The 21,291-nt window shown below is 33.8% G+C and overlaps 1 protein-coding gene across 3 annotated transcripts in view; it reads right to left on the bottom strand.

Annotated features, from left to right (window-relative positions):
• Positions 1–439: 439 nt before the first annotated feature.
• The window catches only part of LOC149806922 (CDK5 and ABL1 enzyme substrate 1-like), a 92,182-nt gene continuing 71,330 nt past the window's right edge, over positions 440–21,291 (bottom strand). For all 3 annotated transcript variants that reach the window (XM_089959710.1, XM_089959727.1, XM_089959717.1), the window contains 4 exons: positions 19,922–19,958; positions 16,906–16,968; positions 2,800–2,904; positions 440–2,120 (listed from right to left, as the gene is read on the bottom strand). In XM_089959710.1, coding sequence (XP_089815836.1) covers positions 1,980–2,120; positions 2,800–2,904; positions 16,906–16,968; positions 19,922–19,958 — 346 coding nt within the window. In that variant the 3' untranslated portion in view covers positions 440–1,979. The remainder of the gene's footprint in view (positions 2,121–2,799; positions 2,905–16,905; positions 16,969–19,921; positions 19,959–21,291) is intronic.

Raw genomic sequence — 21,291 nt, 5'->3', positions numbered from 1 at the left:
TACTAAAACAATGTTTCTGAATCTATTAAAACAGTACATCCAGTTCTATTTTATCAGAACAACATCTCTGGTTCTATTTTATCGAAACAATATATCTGGTTCTATTTTATCAAAACAACATCTCTGGTTCTATTTTATCAAAATAACATCTCTGGTTCTATTTTATCAAAACAAATATCTGATTCTATTTTATCAAAACAACATTTCTGGTTCTATTTTATTGAAACAATATATCTGGTTCTATTTTATGAAAACAATAAATATGGTTCTATTTTATCAAAACAACATATCTGGTTGTATTTTATCAAGGGAATGTATCTGGTTGTTTTATCAAAACAACATATCTGGTTGTATTTTATCAGGACAATGTAACTGGTTCTATTTCAGCAAGACATAAGAACAACGTGTCTGGTTCTATTTTATCAAGAAATAAAAACAATGATGCTGATTCTGTTTTATCATGACATAAAAACTATATTAATTGTTCAGTTTTAACAAGACACTTTGCTATCAACTGCATATTGTTTCATAAATCAAAGTTCTTAAATACACACGATGTCCTACCAGTTGTCACAAAGACATGCATCATGCATGATGTTTATTTCTATTTGTGACTTTTTTCACCAAGTACACAGATATAAAGCTATACAATCAGCTTTCCTGGAAAATACAGCTGTACAACAGCTTTTCTAAAATATACAGCTATACAATAGCTTTCCTGGAATATACAGCTGTACAAAAGCTTTCCTTTTATATAGCCATACAATCAGCTGTCCTAAAAATATACAGCTCTACAATAGCTTTCCTTGAATATACAGCAACACAATCAGCTTTCTTGAGATATGCAGCTATACCACGAGCCTTCCTAAAATACACAGTTGTACAATTGCTTTCCCAAAACATACAGCTGTATTATAGCTTTCCTAAAATATAAAGTTGTACCATAGCTTTCCTAAAATATACAGCTGTGCAATCTGAAAGAATATTATTCTTGAGGCAAATGCTATGAATTCACTTTTTCTCATGGAATGTCATCTTCCTTCAATTTTGTAGATGCTAACGACCATGAATTTAAAGATCCAATAAAGAATGAAACCACAAATTGAAGTACTGAAGAAAATGTAGTTTTTTGCTGAACCATGAAAACTGATACAAAATAACCTGCCCTCACACAAATCTTAACATCAATTGCCATTAGGGCTGATTGTTCAAAGTCTAAACAGAAATCAATTATTCGTCATGTTCTATCAACAATAAACACTGTGGATTTGGTAAGTAACTTAACTGATGTTGGAGGGTTTATACAGTACACCAACTGAATTAATTTGTCAACCATGATCCTGTGAAATGACATCACTAGAGTTTGATGCTATGTCCACTGGATCTTTTGTTGGATATGACTGTAAAGATGCCATCATGAAAGTCTTCTGTGAAAGAGACAGTGGAACAGAATTCCCACAATGTATCCACCTGTTCAGAACTAGATGGAATTCCTAGTTCTCACAGGTCTTTGGTTACTAATTTGATGTACAGCATACTGATGTTACATTACTGTCTTTCTGATGTACCCCTATAATGATGTTACATTAATGTCTTTTCTTCCTGTCACATAATTCAAATGGGAAAGAAATACTTCTTTAGATATCTACTGTTTATAAAAAAATATTTGCAAGGGACCTCTCACATCAAGCTCCTGTTTTTGAGATAATGTAATTGTAGTACAAACATCATCTTGAACAAGACATATTTACTGGCAATAAAATATAGACTTGAATTACCGAATACCTAACTTTGATATTGATAGTTGCTTTTGTTATATATGTCACTAGATTATGCAATTATCTGATTAAATGTTCCGACCCCGTTTGTCATATTTATTTAAAAATTCATCTGTTCCATCTCCATGGTATCTGTCGCGACTGGTAAAGCAGATGCTGAAAATGTGGATGAATTTCTCTGTTCCATCTCCATGGTAACTGTCAGGATTGGTAAAGCAGACGTTGAAAATGTGGATGAATCTCACTATCAAGAATATGCAATGAAAACTCCAGAGCAACTAAACAGGCAAATTCAAATACAAGCATCTCCTTTCTGTGTAAACGAAAGTCGTCTTCAATTTGCTGTCAAAATAAAGTGAATAGCACATTAGAAAAGTCGCTCATGATAGTGGACATTTTCTAGTCCTAAATTTTAATTCAAGTGTTGCAAAAAACATTGTTTAAAGTGCCATTAAAATTTCAGAGTTCTACAAAACATCTGGATCATATTTAATATAAGCAATATAGCAAAGAGGCTTCAAACTAGAGACACAATTTATTTTTGATTGTTCTGAATGGAGAAACATGACATGATGTACATTTTCGGTCATACTTTGTTTTAATGCAATTGCTCTGTTACACTCAATGCTGGTCACTTCAGATTTCACCTGTTTACTAAAGGTGGTTATAGTTTTATGGTGTAATTTTCGAAACAAAAACAATGTATGCATCATATATTCCTTAAAAAAATATCTTTTATATGATTTTTCTATAAATCTAATCTTTGTTCTACAGCAGATTTATATTATTTTGTAAATTCATTCGAAGTACATAATATTATAAAACTTTTCCTCTTAGAATTAGAAACTTTGTACTAACAAGTTTCCAAAACCAAACAGGTTCTTCATATGAAGACCACAAGACCTGAAAATAGCACGAAACAAATGTCTCATGACAGATGGACAGACATCAATCTTCAAGCATGAATTGCTTTGCAATCTGCTCAAGCAAGTCAATTTAAATGTTTCAAATGTTGGCTTACCTGTATCAGTTTAGTTAGGTCTAATCCTTTGATATCATTCAATTTGGCAGACAAAATAAGGCAGGCACTTGCACACAGCTTCCTGTTATGTTTGTTGATAAGAAACTGCCAGAAAAAAGAAAACAAGATGTTCCAGCACAATGCATTCATGGAAGTTCAAGATCTGACATCATTGCAGCAATTTTCAATGACATGTTTCATAAATTGTATTACTGTTTTAATAATAAATTAAAATTTATGACTGCCAAAATTCTCTTAAACACTTTTTAAAAAAATGTCTACTTCAATGATATTTTTATAATAGGATATTCTAATGTTTTATCTGAGAAGTGCAAAAATCTAAGCATATCATACTCGTCTGAATTAAGTAAAATGTTTCAAGTATGTCATTTTCTATTGATTGTCCATGAAAATAATTGAATGATGCATGGATGAATTTGGACATCACAAGATCTTGATCTTTCCTCTAAAACAAGAAAAATACCAATGGTGGTTTGACTGGCTTGCAGACAATGAAATACTGGCCAGTGTGACCAAGTTTGCTCTGGTTGCAGCAGTACTCCTCATAAAATATTTACAGAGTCATGTGATTCTACAAGCATTAGACAATTTCTGACTTACTTACCTTTGGAAATACTCTAAATATCCTTTACTTGGGCAGTAACAATAACTCTATGTAGTGCCTCTATCATTAGTGTTGAGGAATCACAAATACCTCTTTTATCTGTTTTATTAAATCTAAGCTTTCAATTAGGGTGGTTATGATCTATGGAAATTGTCAAATGTGTTTGTATTTTCATTGCAATTTATTCTTTTCACTTTTGGCAAGATCAGATTTTTTTTTTTTAACCATCATCCTTGCACAGTTTGCTTTTACTCTGTGAAAGGTAGAACAGTGCACCATGCAAACAACCTTTCAGCTTCATATAAGTCCTTTTCCATGTGGTCTTTGATCATATATTGAGGACAGCAAAATGCATGGGCATTCAACTGACTGCTACATTAAACATATAAGCAGCATTACATGTAATTACCCCACCCCCATTAAACTGTTTATAGCTATATTAATCAGGAGCCTGTATTTTTGGTTGCTTGCACTGAAAACTGATTGCAAGTAATAATTACATAGCTAACCTCTACGTTTAGAAGTCTCTAGTAACCACTGTAAACCTCACAGAGAAAATAAGTTCAGACACAAATGATCTTGACAACATAATGTTGGACTCATTTCTAACTTTAAAAAATTCCATTTTTTTAATCTATTTCCCATTTTAAGCTTTTAATTTATTTTCAGTTTAAATTTTGTATTGTTAATCAGTTACAAAACTGCGTCTACCTATATGTATACAAGGCATAAAATACATAAAACAATAAAAAAGGAATATCTTTTCCTGTGATACAAAAGTAGACGTACTATAAAGAGTTAATAACAAGAGGCTCAAGTTGGCCTGACACTGATCACCTGGCTTATACAACAGCCGACCATTCCACTAAGCAGGCTTCTATAGTATTATAAGAAAACAATCTAGATATGCTACCTCCCAAGTTTGATATCATGATAATTTTGCTTAACCTTAAAAAAATTTATTCTAAAGATAATGGCATAATTAATGCACAGTTTCTTCCTCATAGCTGAAAACCCTGATGATATAAACATATTTACCAAGTTTTATACAAACTGGATGTCTCTTGATACAGAAAAGTAACAAGCTCAACCACTCCGATGCAAGGTTCCTCATTAATATAGACTATACTTTTGAAATGTCATCAAAACACAGTAAAAACTATGGTTTGAAGAGTGGTGACATACTCAGCCAATCAGATGCATGATCACATTATTTGTGTGGATCCAGCTCTTTATGGAACTCAATCTGAGATTTTGATGATTTAAATCCATAACACAAGATTGGATCAGAAATCTGGACTCCAAGCATGACAGACAAAGGTCCGTATCGTAACCTCAGCCAGAGAAGCTACCAACCAGACATTAAAGTTGTTTTTGTATTAAGTCTTTTTAAAATCTGCTTAAAAAGCTATTATCTTAGAAGAAAGAATTTACTGGGTGAAAGGTGTAGGCAGGCTTGGAGTAACCATGGAGTGACAACCAGTATTAGAAGCATAGTTGTTGTTGTTGTTGTTGTGGGTATTAACACCATTTTTCAGCATACGATAGGCTATGTATGGCGTCCAGTATTAATGGTGGAGGAAGAACCTGGGAAAACCCCGGGAAGAACCACTGACCCATGACAAGCTACTGGCAAGCTTTCTCACATACCCACATTGGCCAGATCCTAGACTTGAACCCATGCAAACAGAGGTGAGATGGCAGTGATCCATAACGGAGAGCACTTTTGACCACTCAGGGCCCCAGAAGCACAGTTAAAGCATCAATATATATCTTGATTATCCACTACAGATAAAAACTCACATGAAATTCAGTCCACTCATCTAACTCCAATACTCCTTAACATGTAAAATACAGAATTTACCTGCTGGAAAGTTTACTACTGATTAAACATATTTATTCCTACTTCCAACTGCTCTGGTCACAAACTGCCATCTGAGGACAGTAGAATGTGCACACAATAAAACAAATATTTAACTCAAATGTAGGTCATAGCAACTTTCTTTGGTTGCAAGCACATAGAACTAAATGAGATGCATCCAGTTATCTAGTTTTACGTCAGGAACCTAAACAGCATCCATTATATGAACTTTAAACACAACATTTCAAACAAGTTAATGATGCATAAAATACAGGTCTGTAAGACCTAATTTTTTGCAATTTATAAAGTTTGTTTCCACTCACCAAGTTTGATGGAATGAATGCATGTGGTCATAAGAGTGTGGTGCATATCATCATCAATTTCACTATTCAAGTATACATCAACGCAAAATTTAAGCCAAGCCAGTGAGTGGTAAAATGGGATGGCCCTAATTACCTACTAGTGAAATGATAGACATTAAGATGCATCCCTCACCAAGTCTCATTATTCTAGATAAATACAACATGCAGATAACCTATGTGGTCTGCAAAACTTTTCAACCTAAGTCAGTAAAATATGAAGTGCAGGTCACAGTGACCTCTTCTGCATTGGTGTGGAACTAATATAGATGTATACAATCATCTAGTGTAACGATTCAAGCATAAACAGTATCAACACAAAATATAAACACAGCCAGTTAAATGTGAAATATGAGTCAGAATGCCCTTCTTTTAAGAAGACGTGTAGCATGTCAAGATGTTTTCTCTCACCAAGCATCATTGTTCTATGTCTACCACTATTATACTAAAGGAAAAAAATCTATGAGATCACATACTCATTTAAAAAATGTCATGTTGGTTGGTTGATTGTGTGAGTTTAACTCCATTTTCAGCACTTGATATACACAGCGGCCAGTATATCTGGTGGAGGATAAACCTGGAAAACCCCTGGGAAGAACCACTGATCCATGGGAAGCTACTTTCAAGCTTTCTCACATAATCATATTCACTGAGCCAAAGACTCAATCAAACCCAGTGATGTCAGTGATCTGTAAATCCAAGCTTCCCAGACCACATGGACAGAAGGGGCCCCCAAAAACTTCACTTAAAAAAGTAAGATGTGAAATGTAAGGTCACAGTGACATTCTTTTTCCTGGAAGAGTGTGGTACTTACTAAGAGAGATACAAACAATCATCTGTTTTGAAGATTCTGGCATGACCAGTGGTTGAGAATGAATGAAATACGGGTCAGTGATGTAAGGGTGAAGTACTCATCAAGATGAATCTCCTCAGTTTCATACAACAGTTTGTATAAAGGGTATCAAAGGGAGCAGCAGGGAGGGTGAATAGACATCTTTTTATAAGTCTGCTTTAAAAATAAAACTTAATATAAAAAATAATAAAAAATACAAGGCCAAACCGAAGCCTCGAACCAAAACCGAGAGTTTCTCTAATTGGGTTAGCTCAATTTGTTGCTTCATCTTTGTCGTTTGTGTTTTCAAATTTGTATGCGTGTTCATTTGCCTTTTGGACAAATATTGTTGGTCACACCCTCCCTTGCTGTTGTCTTTTTATCCAAAGATTTTATCAAGACTTACACAATATCGCAACCGAGGATCATGTAAATTCATTGTTATAAATCTGTGTGGAGTAGGTTGTGCTTTTGAAAAGAAGTTTTTGAATTTAATCATATCCATATCCCCTTAACACCGAGACTGATGAATGTTTCGCAGAGTATGTGTATCAACTCCATTAAACACCACTAAAATATTGCAGTTATCTCTGATTAATTTAGATATTTGTGTATATCGCTGAGTAACATAAATCACGTCTGTGCTTCTGTGTCTGCCTCAAGAAAATATCCAAGCTGGATTTGATTGTCCATCATCACATCATTGTATACTATGAGATTATTAATAAATCCATCGTGGTCATCTACAGATGGGGCTTCATCAATATCGGTGATACAATTAATAATATCATTGCCATCCTTGTCCAACAATTTTGCAGTTTCATTAAAATCTTTAAGCACATCATAGCATCGCTGATCTTCTAAGGAAGGTGCCACTAAATATAATTTATCCCACTTGAGCCATCTCATTATCAGATTAAGCAACAAATGTGTCTTAACCCACCCAGATGGACCTATGATAATTGCTCTGATAGAATTTAGTAGTATTGAATGATGTCTGACTGGCTCTTGTTTTCATGTCGCTGACAAATCAATGATATCCATGTTGTAGAAATATAAAATAAAATGAATATCTATTGCATTCAATGCAGAACATCCACCCCCACCAGTGGATTAACAACAATAATAACAAAGAATAAAAAGCATGCACTTATAGGCAAGTGTGTGAAATGTGGTACAAATACAAATTTATTTAAGTCTCATATGAAAAAGGGTGGTAATATTGCTGCTTCATTAGGAAAATTACCAGGAGCTCCATGGACTAAATATCCTGATGAAAAACATCTTTCTGGACATAATTTTTGTGGTCCTGGAACTCAACTTGACAAGCGAGATCAACCAAGACCTGGAGAGTGTCCAATAAATACGACTGATCAAGCATATTACATTCATGATGTAGCATATAAAAATATGGATTCACAACAATGACATATTGCAGATGTGAAGTTGATTCACTCATTAAATTCCACAAAAAGTAAATCACTAAGAGAAAAACTTGCTTCATTCCTAGTAAGATCTGCAATGAAAGGTAAACAAATATTAGGGGCCAGTAATTAATTAACCAATTATTATTATAACGGAATTGATTTATTATAGCCCAAAAGGATATTGGAGAATAGAGCAGCAACTTGTAAACTTGCTGATGCAGCAAATGTCACACGTTCTGTTGCTGCAAATTGGTTAGCACAACAGGCAATATGGCAAATTTAACTACCATCACCTAAACAAATTCAGTATGCACATTTTGATGTCAGCACTCCAAATGAAGTTCATCAAGCAGATGTTTTATTTTTACCTCATGATAGTTAAAACTGGTAGATGTCAATCACACACATACAAATACATGTTGACTGTTGTTGACATTGCGTGTGTTATGTGTGATTTGGATTTTTAACGTAGCTTTAACAATTTCTCAGTCATACTGCTACGATGTCTGCAGTGTGGCAGTTTATAGTGATATCTAGCACTAGGGCATCATGACATGTAGCGTGATGTCCCACCCAGTCATATTATCCTGACACCTGGCAGACCAGTCCTAACACTAACCTTGTAATGCTGAGCGCCAAGCGAGGCAGCTGTTAGTACCATTTTTGTAAGTCTTGGTACGATTCAGCCGGGGGTAGAAGCCACAACCTCCCGCATCCAAGGTTGATGCTCTAACCACTAGGCCACCGGAGTGGTCGTTGACATTGCAAGCAGATATAAAGAAGAAGAACCACTATCAATTAAAGCAGCAACTGAAGTTGCATCTGTGTCTGAACGAAATTATCAACAAGGACCCTTGTGATTGCCACAGTTACTACAGGCTGGTACACTATCATCTCTTTTTAAAAAAAACATAATGTCAAAATCAGACGAGGACATACCACAATTCATCACGATCAGGCAATTGTTGAATGATTTAATCAAACACTTGCTGAGAGATTGTTTGGATATCAATATGCAAAGGAAATAATTCAGAAAGACAAGAGATCTTGTGAATGGGTTACAAGACAACCAAGTCTGATATCTGTGTTAAAAAATGAAATTATTTGTGCAATTTCTATGAAACCTACCAACGCAATCACACAAAAAAATATACCAATACAAAGACATGACTTTTCAAAAACAACCAGTAAATGCTCATAGTTGCTGGTAAATTTTAAAGCAAGATCTTTAATTTTTGTATGAAGAAATTCTGTTCGATAAATCTCACCATTGGGTCTTGCAAACTGATCAAATCTTTTTTCTTCAATACAAAGACTTTCATCAGTTCTTATCGGATCACTATCATCTCCAGAGCTTTGAAAAAACCATACAGATACAGAATCACTTTTGCTAATCTGATTAATAAAATCAAAAATATTTCCTTGATTAATTTGACTGTTCGATCTCGTGAAAATATTGTCACCACCCATGCATGCGCATTATTATCAGTAATATTTATTGGAGCTCCTTTCGATTTATATTTTGATTCATACAAAATCTCTCCGGTTATTTTTATTTTTACCATTATTGGGAATTTTAGTTTCTTTCCCAGTTCAGCAACATCTCTGTTAGACACTCCAGTATCTTAAACTGTTTATGCCCACTCATTTATTTTTTTACATCTTACATGTGTTAGTTTATTTTAAAATTATTCATTGGTTTGAGATCATGAAAGCTAGGTTTATCATTTATCGGATACATTGCATAAATAACTGCAGTTACACGATAAACTCGTTCATAATACGGTTTATCAATAACAGTCAATATTCTTGGTTTAGAATTTTTATTTAACATAACAATATTTCCAGTGATGTAATCAAATAGGGTTATGTTTGTCATGGATAATCCATGTATTGTCTAGATCCGCAATAAAATAATTTATTATAAAAAAATATCTTTGATTGTTGAGGTAATTAATAATTGTCACTGCTCATTGGTCATTCATTGTACCATTGACAACACCTTTGATATTGTGCAAGATTCTGAATGTTGACCACATGAGATGCACCATCGTCGCGAAATTCTTTCTTGGTGCCACAAATACTTTTAATCAGAGTTTCCATTGGATCAACCTGAGCTCGCCTCCATAAGTCAGGGGTTCTCCTGTCAAGATCAAATCTAGATTAAGAAGGCACGATTGTAGATCTCTCAAACTCTTTCATATTATAATTAAGACAAATATATATTTAAAATGAAATATATATACAGTGTGACCCTGCTATAGCATGGTAGTTGGGAGCCATATAACCTGACCGCGTTATAGGCCCAACTGTTTTTTAAGCAACCATGTCAGTTTGTTGAATAAAATTATGCATGTACCCCAAAAAACTGCAGAGGGTGGGGGATAGGTAATAAATGTGGGTGGTAAAATGTGTGCTCCATTGGCACAGTTACCATCTAAAATTGATGCATATTAAATGAGAAATACACCAGTAATGAAAACAGAGAAGGCATATATAATAGTTTAGTTTATTTAGAGAAGCACATATTGGTACATATACGTGAATACTGTTTATATATACATGTCTAATGTATAGCATGAATAGAGTATCAACACTGTGTACTCACCCGCAAATCTCATCACATACAATGAATCCACAATACAAGTGATTCCATTGAAAATATGCAAACACAAAGAGATTTAAAATATTCATTAATTTTGTGACAGGTCATCCTGGTCTGAATTCAGGGGAAAAACATAACACAATCATGTAACGAATGATGAAGCACATTTACTTTCTAGTATGTCCCAAGTCAGTAAAATGTCTAAGCTGCCATTGGTAGCGTGTTCCAGTCACATTGGCAAATGCAAATATCCACCAGATTCCATTACTTTTATTTAAGTTTGATACTGACTTCCTTTGAAGAAAAGTGCTTTTTTCTGAAGATCGTAGTTGGCTTTCTTTGATGAAGGGTGCATGCATTATTGAAGTCACCGCTAAAGGTCAGCTTTGGAGAACCAAACAAATGCCCATTTCTTATTGTGGCAGCAACATCAAACAATTGTATTGCATGATTGAGACTGATTTTTTTTCTTTCTCCATTTGCTGAGCACATTTTCATAACAATCGGTACTCAAAGGTAATCTGTTTCCTTTGAAATTTCAGCAAACTATTTTATGTGGGTACATTTTTAAAAAGGAATTGGCCATCGTTTGGACTAGGCTAGGTACTGTTCCTCCCTACCTACTGAATAAACCAATAAGTAAGATGTGTTTTCTTTTATTACTATTATTATTATTTTTTATTTTTTATTTTTTTACGTTTTGTGGTAGCACCGTCATACTGCCTTCCATGCATGCGTCAGAAATTTAGTAAAGGGTCAACGGACGATAGGTGTTCTGGTCTGATGACAGGGATTATTACAGAAAAGTGAGTGTTCTGAAGGATTTAATTTTGAGTGAAAAGAAGATGAATTTTACATACCATCCACACACAAATGTCAGTCTATGTAAATATATTAATTAAAAATAGATTATGAGATAATGCCTCGTCCAGCTGATCTCCATTACCAGAAATATAAACAACAAAAAAGTGAATAACTCACAACATGCAGTACTCATGCTAGATGTCAAGATAAGTGGATTATGATAAAACAATGCACTGTTTAGATGGTTTGTCAATATGGACAAAGAATTTGTTTATGTAACAACAGATAAATTTCAGTGCATTTTATTTCCAGTTTGCAACTTCCTTTCATGGGGCCTCTGAATTTCTCCACTCCAAACCAATGGTTGTATATACAAGTTTAAACAGCCAACAATGTCGCCAATTTAAAAAAAAATCGCCAGATGGTATAATTTGCCGCCAATAAGGAAACAAATTCCAAGTTTTTGACACTGGCAAAGCCCTATGCGATCCCAGAATAAACATTTTATATGTTATTTTTCATACTTTTAAGAAGAAAAAACAACTTTATTGTGTACAAGAAAAATGACATGATCATCTTGTAATATTTAAACTCAATCTCTCTCCCAAAATGATAAAAGGATAGTAAACTTTTTAAGTTTTTTCGTACATTTAAAAAAAAATCATGTACAAGAAAAATACATGTATAAGAAATTTCGGGAACCACACCATGACCGTGTTATATCTGAATTCCTGCTATAACGGAGCATGCTATAGTGGGGTCACACTGTATATATATAAGATTCAAATATATGCAAATGACTTATGATTGGCTCTGCAACACCCTGTAACAAAACTTGCGTAAAAGAATTCTGTGGACTTCACCTACAAAGCGCACGAAGAGGTAGTCTAGGATCAAAATTGTGTTTAAAGTGTTGTGTTGGGGTTAGAGGAGAAACGCATTTGTGTGCGCAATGTGGTCCATGTTGAGCATTATGTATAATCATCTTATTTTATTGTTACTGATCTAACTGTACACCCTCAATCACTGTGATAACAATCAACGATTTCGTCAATGAGAGACCGATAACAATAATGTCCATGATACTGCCTGTAAATAATTGTTGACAAATATCAGCTGCTTCATTAATAATTTCCGGGGAATTATTACCAGCTCATTTTCCACCAATCAGAATTTCTAATTGTTCAACATCGGCAAGGACGTTATTAGGACATGGAGCAATAAGACCACTTCCTTGAGTAACAAGACCACATCTGGCTGTTTCTTCTGTTTCTTTCTTACTTGGTGAAGAGTGTAATTTCTTCCATCAGTTAATATTTTCAAATTCCAAATTTTCTTCTTCCTTTTGTTTCCTTGCTCATTCAACCTCTTTAAGTTTTGACTTAATTTCTATTTCTCTTTGTTTCCTTTCTGCTTTTGCTTTTTCAAGTTGCTGTTTCATTTCTTCTTCTCTTTGTATCCTTTCCTGTTTTGTTTGTTCAATATACTCATATACTTTCTGGTTAAAGAGGCCAAAATTATAAATATCTTTCTCAGATTTGATTTGCTGAGTATCAGTAGTGATGCAATATACATCTCTATTTAAATCAGCAGCTTTTCAAGTTTTAACATATTTGGGTTTTACATGCTTATCTCTATCACGATATCCAAATGTGGCAATACCAAATATTTGGTCTTTGTCCTTGATAGCGGTAACACCTTCAGGTGTGAATTTATTCATAATTTTAGTTTTGACTCTTGGCAGAGGATGTGGTTGAAGAGGTTGTGGTTGAGGAGGTTACTTGGGTGGTGGTTGAGCTGCTTGAAGATGGTCAGCAATATCAACAGGCAATGTTTCAAGAGCTTTTTAAGCCGCTTCAGTTGCTGTAACAACTTTCTTGGTTGGTTTGATAATTAGTTTGAATAACTGTTCTGTACCTTCTGTAAATTCCACCCAAGACTCCTGATTTCCTTGTAGTTGCTGCTTGACAGCATCACGAACAGGGATATATTTCTTAATTGCCTCTAGTTGCACTCAAGCTAATCTAGCTGTGCGAGATTCCATTATTGATATAATAATGATTTAATTACTTACACACTACAGCAGCTGGGAGGGTATAACCAACAATGAGTGTCCAAAAGGTAAACGAACATGCATAAAAATTTGAAAACACAAACAACAAAAATGAAGTAACAAAATGAGCTAACCCAATTAGAGAAACTCTTGGTTTTGGTTAGAGGCTTTGATTTGTCATTATTGACCTCATATTTTTCATTTTTTTCATACAAAGTTTTATTTTCAAAGAAGGCTATTCCAAAAAGAGGTCTATTCAGTCTATTCATCCTACTGCTAAGAGCTTAAAAAACATATCTGATCATGAGCCCAATACAAAAAAAATCAACTTAAGCCAGTAAGTGAAATGTAGTTCACAGTGACCTTATGTTGTTGTAAGGGGTGTCATAGTGATAGAGATGTATCCTATAATTTATTTTGATGATTCTTGCATGAACAGAGCTTAGAAATAAACATAAAATACAAAACTTAATCTGTCATTCAATTGTGAAATACGAGTCAGAGTGATCGACTTTTGTGACGAGGGTGTAGTACTAATCAAGATGCATCCCCTCATCATGATTTGAAGTTTAACAGCATTTGTACAGTGTGTAAAATCCCTGAGATAAACACAAAAAATTAACACTGAATGTAGGACTACCATATTTACCGCATATATTGGGACCTAAAAAAAATATAAAAAATTCTTCATGTCCCTGAACTTATGGTGATTTTTTTTTTGTTGACCTGCATCATGTGTCCCAAGATTTAGGAATTGAAATAAATCTTGTTCAATTTGTTCCCCATTCCCCGCCGCAACCTGCCACACAGCATGTTACAATAAAATTAATAAATAAAATGCTTATTTGATAATAAAATGAAAGAAACTAACCTTGTACTATTATCATATATTCACTTTTTGGGTCAACATTAGCATTTTATTAAAGCAAAAATATATCCATGAACTACGTATAAGTAGCGCATACATCCATAGTCACTGACGTGAATATTGAGAAACAAATCATGTTTGGTTCTCCTCAAAGGTTTGAATGTCATGAGAATGAAAACTGGATCCTGCAAAATCACATACGAATGAGAGAGACAGAGTGAGAATTAGCAACCCCATTGCTCAAAAGCACCTGCCATTCATGTGTGACAAGGTACATTATAACCAAGAGAGTACTATATCCAGGGTATCCATAAGACAATATCTCACAAACTAAAATCATTATTAGAAATACATTCACTGTGAGTACAAATGACAATCTTTTTTATTCCATGGGTTACAGAAAGTATTATTAAAGCAAGTTAATGCTGTGTATACTATTTACACTGTGTATACATAAGAACTCGAAACCCATTTGTGTCAATTATGACTACAGATGGCATATAAATGAAACCCCAGGTGTTGAATAAACACACTTTGTAACAGCCATAAACTCACTACTCACTGTTTGAACTTACCGGTAGGATATCAAATACAAAGGTTAATTTATTAAAAAGCAAGCTGATCCAGGAAGAAGACTTTGGATTCCTTTTAGCGTGGAGATTTTTAAAAACTGTACATAAATGTATACAAAGTCAGCCACCATGGGGAAGCCAACTTTGATTTCTTTCTACCAGTTTTCACTGGGATTTTGAAAATCAACAGAAACAAACAGAACACTTTGAAACGATAACTTCTCACACATTTACACAAAAAGTGATTCCTTGCAGCCATTGTTATCGCTATTATGAGTAAGTCTGCAGTGAGATACTCAAGTAGTGAAGAGGCCTTGCCTTGTGAATGGAAAGAAAATGTGTTGCCTAAAACTTCACCTAAGAGGCCCAAAAAAGCGTGCTAGAGAGGAGGAGTGTGATATAAAAGAAAATGAACCAGGTGCAAAAAGACACATAGTAGGAGACCCCAGTCAGGAGAGAGATGATGCCTACAGGCGAGGGCATTACAAGTGTTTTACATTAAAGCAAAAAGAGGAAGTTGCAAATTTCTCAAAATTGCATGGAATTCGAGACATTTCAAAACTGCATAGAATTCAAGACATTTCAAAATCCCCAAATCAATCATTGCTAATTGCAAAGTGGGTTCTCGTCCAATGCGATCTGCAGATCCCTGTTAGTGTGGACACTATATGCACTTATGCCAAGAAATTTGTGTCAAGTGAACGTACAGAAACTGAGTTTAAAGCCAGTAGTAACTGCGCACGACAGGTTTTTAAAATATATTAGCGGCATTCACGTTTGTTCAGCAGTACTTGGATTATGTCAGATATCACTGCTGTGTAAATAAAAGATGTTCGAATCTCTTTGGGACAAGCCAGATCTGATCCGAAAATCATTTAAAGTTTGTGGTATTAACAATAACTTGAATGGATGTGAGGACAATATCATAAGAGATACCGAATGTGATGGCAGCAGCAGTGAAGAGGACAAATTTGATGGATATGAGCCTGAGGAGGTTGAGTGGGCAATTAATAATGTGGACAGATTGAAGGATTTAAATTAATATATATATTAGCGGCATTCAAGTTTGTTCAGCAGTACTTGGATTATGTCAGATATCACTGCTGTGGAAATAAAAGATGTTTGGTTTCGGAATTTGTATGTTTATCAATCATTCTGTACTACTGGTATCTCTCTTTCTTTCTCTCTCTCTGAATATATTTTTGCGTAATTACAGTGAATAGTTTATACTGCGCTCATCAATAGTTATTTTGCCAAAATAAGCCGTGTAATGAGCAGGAATGGCAAATAAACCTTGAACCTTGACATTTAATACAAAAAAAACTTTGTTGAAACATAAATTAGAACAGAAAAAGTTGAACTCGTTCTCATGTACACAAACGATTCATTCTTACCTGAACTCTTGTTCTTAGCAAATTTGCATCTGGAAGAAAAGTGTAAACAAACCACTCACAGTGTTTTCTTTTTTAAAGTTTGTTTTAATAAAAATTACATTTGAGTGCATTTTCCAACATGTCATTTTTTAATGATTTGAAAGGTGTCTCACAACTTCCAACTCGAAAAAAACGATGTGTCCCAGAACATACAGTGCACAAAAATTACTTTTAAAATAAATTTATGGTGTCCCAACAAATACGGTAAATACAGTAATGCAGATGTACAGAGTTATCCCCCTCTCCTTGGAGTAGATGGTATGAAATCATTCCGAATTGTTGCCTAGAACCAAGGATGAAAGAATGCTTGAGATTCAGTGAGGCTGTGTGTATGTATATACCACTGCTGATGATAAAAATTGCTTGCCTCCTACCTAAATCCAAACCTCAAATCTAGTTGCTAGCCCAATTTGTCAAAGCGAATAGTGTCCTTGTACAATTCAGGCTTCCAATTTGAAGCCAAACCTAACAGAAGAGTCAGTTGGAGGATATAACTCTTGGTATTTCAGAAATCAACCTTCCTGGTCATGTCAGAGGATGGATGGACAGACAGGTGGATTTATGGACCAATATCAACAATCCTTAAGCTAGAATTGTTTTGTAATCTAGCAAAGCAGGAACAAGCTACAGTGTTAATAAGTGAAAAATACATATTTACTGTATTTACCTTAAGAATCAACTTTTCAAAGAATACATAAGCTTGTGCTACAGTCCAGAGATCAACATTACACTGTAAAAGAAGACAGAGGATTAGGTAATTCTAAAGTGCAAGATGTCTGTACATCTGATTTACCAGGGGGACATACACAACACCTATACAATATATGCAACTTCTCTTAAATTGTCATTATCTGAATCAAAGACCTGCAGTAACAGTAAAAGTGTGAATTCTAGAAAATTAATGGAAAAAGTTAGGCCTGGTCAAGAATTGGGGTCATTTACCAAAACATGTACTGCAAATTTCATTAACTGTTTCTTAATGATTCATGAAAATTCGAACTCATATCATTATCACAAGTATGGATGTTTGCTGTTTTAGTGGAAAATGAAAATGGTAGAAAACTGCATGATAGTCTGATTCAACAATGACTCCTTCAATTATAATGCTGAAAACATATTTATGCAGAAATCTGATCATGAACAGGCTGTCCTGTCAAAGGCCTTCCATACTGGGATTTTAATTCCTTGTGAAAAAGTAATCTTTCCCTTCTAGAATTCTTTCATACATTTAAGTCAATATTTTTTCACCCCAGTATGCTACTTTGGAAACAAATTCAGCATGGTTTTTCCTGAAAAGTCAATCTTTTCTTCATTATTTCCCATCCATGAACATCAGATATGCACTCTTCATCGGTGCCGATGGAAATCAAAGTCAATAAGACATTTCTATCATCCAATTAAATTGATGGTCGTATGCTTCTTTAGGAATGAGTGCACTAGATTCAGTAAGCCAGCTTGACATGCACTTGATTCAGTCAGTCTAAAATCAACCATAACAACCATTTATTTATATTTTCTGGGGAATTTTGTTTTGTGCTTGATGGGAGCCATATTGGAGTATTTCTTGTACCAGTGATGAAAAAAAAGAAGGGTAAATGACACAAAGCTGCAGCCTAACATGAACTCTGCATTAAATTAGTGTGAAGTATAATTTTGCAGAAACTGATTAACAACATGAGAAATAAAGTACTTGCTGCAAAGGGTAATGATTGGTGATTCCAATAAGATGTGAAACATCGGTCTCATTTAACAATCCTATTGACACATAAGTGATATAACATGTATTAAATAAACCAGTCAGACAAGATTTATTACATATTAACTAGTTTTGTTAAATATGCCAAATGTACGTGCTTATAAGTCAAATCTAACTGTAAAAAACATAGACCCAATCTGCTGTTGAATAATGCTCTGGCAGACTAGGGTTGATAATGTTCGTCCTACTGATTACTCCTAACTAAAAATGCAGAGACCCAGATCTGCTGGCATATTAAGAGAAACCAGATCTGGTTCTGTGCAGTGTGCAGCTTAACTTGACTTATAAGCAAGGATGTAAAATACTTCAAAGGATTCACTTGTGGGTCAAAGTGCAACTAGAATACATTTCACTGGTGCTGTGTGAGGCCCCTCATGATCATAACAATTCCAGCCACTGCTCAGGATTCAAATTCATACAGTCATAACAAGGTCACAATGAATGCTGGATTAAAGTAATTTTTCCAATGTTTTCCAAGAGTATTTGATTAATAATATTTGTCAGTTCTCTAGGAAGCATTTCTTGTATGTCCTTATACTTCCATTAACTGAATGCCATTTAAAAGATTTACAATTAATAATCAATTCTACCCGATCGTAAAAGTGTCAATTTGGTTAAATTTGGTCAGTACTTTGGTGAGGGCATTTATTTGCATAATGCAAGCCTTGTATTATAAAAAAATTATTTTAAATTTGAAATATGGTTTACAATTAACTTTAATTGCATCTTGTGAAAATAAATTTTAAAGTTAAAGTAAAATCTATTATGATTCCTATTCCTGTCAAATAAAATTCAGTGACATTGATACTTGCAATCTAACTTATCAATTATCACATTATTTTGCAACATTACCTTTAATGCTAAATAATGGACTTATTTGTGAGTACTTTTCATACAAATGCAACAGACCAAATGTGCCAACCATGTTACCAATTTGCATTCACTCTGTGACAGACTGAACCTGATGTTCAGTCATATTTATTTTTTCACTATGTACGGTTCCTTAAAACACTGAAAAATAAAAACTGGCAACTGATAGCTAAGAATCAACAATATTCAATTTTATTGTCTGTTGAAGAATATCACAGAGACTAAAAATAATAATAATAAAAATAATAATAATGATTTATTTATAGAGGGTGACTCATTAGCCAAGGACTATTCTCCCTTGAGGCCCTCTTAAGGAGAGTATAAGAATGTACATTATATGAAGATAGCAATAATTACTATTTATTTTAACATGTTTAGTATTAAAATACTAAATTTCATTATCTATTAGAAGCACAAGCATGCTCGTGATAACAGTGACTGCATGTTTGATGTAGTGAGGTGACCAAAATTACCAGTATTATCTACTGCTTGCTTTAATATATAATGAAAAAGAATGTTTATCATTTTCTCCAGAGTTGTTTTACTCAAAATTTATTATAAAATTTTTATAAATTTGTATTTTCAAACTTGTGCAGCAGCACAATACACCTAAATATGAATGGATAGCTTACATTCTTCGCACACAAACAAATCCATTGAAATACTATGCATTTATGATAAACTGTTGGATTTATTGTCAATACAAACTACTTAAAAAGAAAACTGTTGGATTTATTGTCAATACAAACTACTTAAAAAGAAAACTGTTGGATTTATTGTCAATACAAACTACTTAAAAAGAAAACTGTTGGATTTATTGTCAATACAAACTACTTAAAAAGAAAACTGTTGGATTTATTGTCAATACAAACTACTTAAAAAGAGAACTGTTGGATTTATTGTCAATAAAAACTATTTAAAAAGAAAACTGTAAGATTTATTGACAAGAAAACTACTTAAAGAGAAAACTGTTGGATTTATTGTCAAGAAAAACTATTTAAAGAGAAAATTGTTGGATTTATTGTCAAGAAAAAAAAAATACTTAAAAAGAACTAACCTTATTGTGAGCTATTTGCTTCATCTCTCTTTTTAAACTGAAAAAATGAAACAGATGACAATGAATTTATGAACAATAGGACTGACTAGAATGTATCATTAAATATATCATTCTATTTATCTATGATACAGTATGTATTTTCACTGTATCATAACTTCAGTCACTGTTTAATTCCACATAATACTATTTCAAATTAAGCTTCACTTATTCTTATCCATAAGTTGCAGTGATGCAAACCAGTCTGCATTCAACACATTCATTCCAACAAAAATATGCACAAAACTAAACAGAACGTAATTTTGTGCAAACTTCACTTATTCTAATAAGTGCTTAAGACAATATAATTTTCTACATTAAAAAAAAATACATTAAGTATTATTAGGCAAAACTATATCATTATACTGTATCTTCTAGAAAACAACACATCTGATACATTTGTAAATCTTGCCATGTCACAAATAAAAACATGAAAAAGCCATTTCAAAAAATGTTTCATTAGATTTTAATACAAGTTTAATAATAATAATAATAATAATAAGAAAAATAATAATAATATTAATATTAATAACAACAATCATCATCATTATCAAACAAAAATCTAACATCCTAGAGTCCAGGACAACTAAAAATTAATGCTGGGCAACCATTTTTCCAAGCCATATTATGCTTCCAAAAGTATTATTAAACAAGATTTCTTTGAAGCATCTGATGCACTACAGGTCAAAGAGAATTTCTGGGAATTCAAGATAAGACTATTTCGCCTTTTTTGTTGCTGAGTGTTAAGACCATCTCTGATATTCCTCATCAATAACAAGATTTTCAAATTAGATGCTGTGTATGTCAGATTGGCAACATTTTCTTGTAGGATCAACAAGACATCATTTATGACCAACTTCATGTTCATTGGACTTTCTGTTTTGAAGAAGTAATAATAAAAATATTTTCAAGAGGACTTTCCATTCAAAAGGACTAGTGATAACAAAATTGTCAAGATGGCTGATGAGGTGGCCATACTGGACATCAGATCAGCACCATTTCCATTTAGGACTATGCAGACAATATAAAAAGTCTTTTAGTGAAATTCCCATGTTGACATGACACTATACAGGTGTATAAATGGTAAGATTATCAAGATAACCACTATGATAGCGGTATTGATCACTGTGGTGGCCACAGAGAATCTCCATGCAGCACCATTCTTATTTAGAACCATATGATGAATGAGCTTGTAAAAGCTTCATGGCCTAAAGTGCTCTCCATTACGGATCGCTGCCATCTCACCTGTCTGCGCCGGTTCGAGTCTCGGATTCAGCCAATGTGGGTATGTGAGAAGGCTTGCCAGTAGCTTCTCGTGGGTCGGTGGTTCTTTC

The sequence above is a fragment of the Sinohyriopsis cumingii genome, chromosome 1 (assembly GCF_028554795.1).
Source record: "Sinohyriopsis cumingii isolate HCF-2022 chromosome 1, ASM2855479v2, whole genome shotgun sequence".
Lineage (NCBI taxonomy): Eukaryota > Metazoa > Mollusca > Bivalvia > Unionida > Unionidae > Sinohyriopsis > Sinohyriopsis cumingii.
Note: the sequence above shows the minus strand (reverse complement) of the source record. Positions and strands in the feature narration are given on the sequence as shown.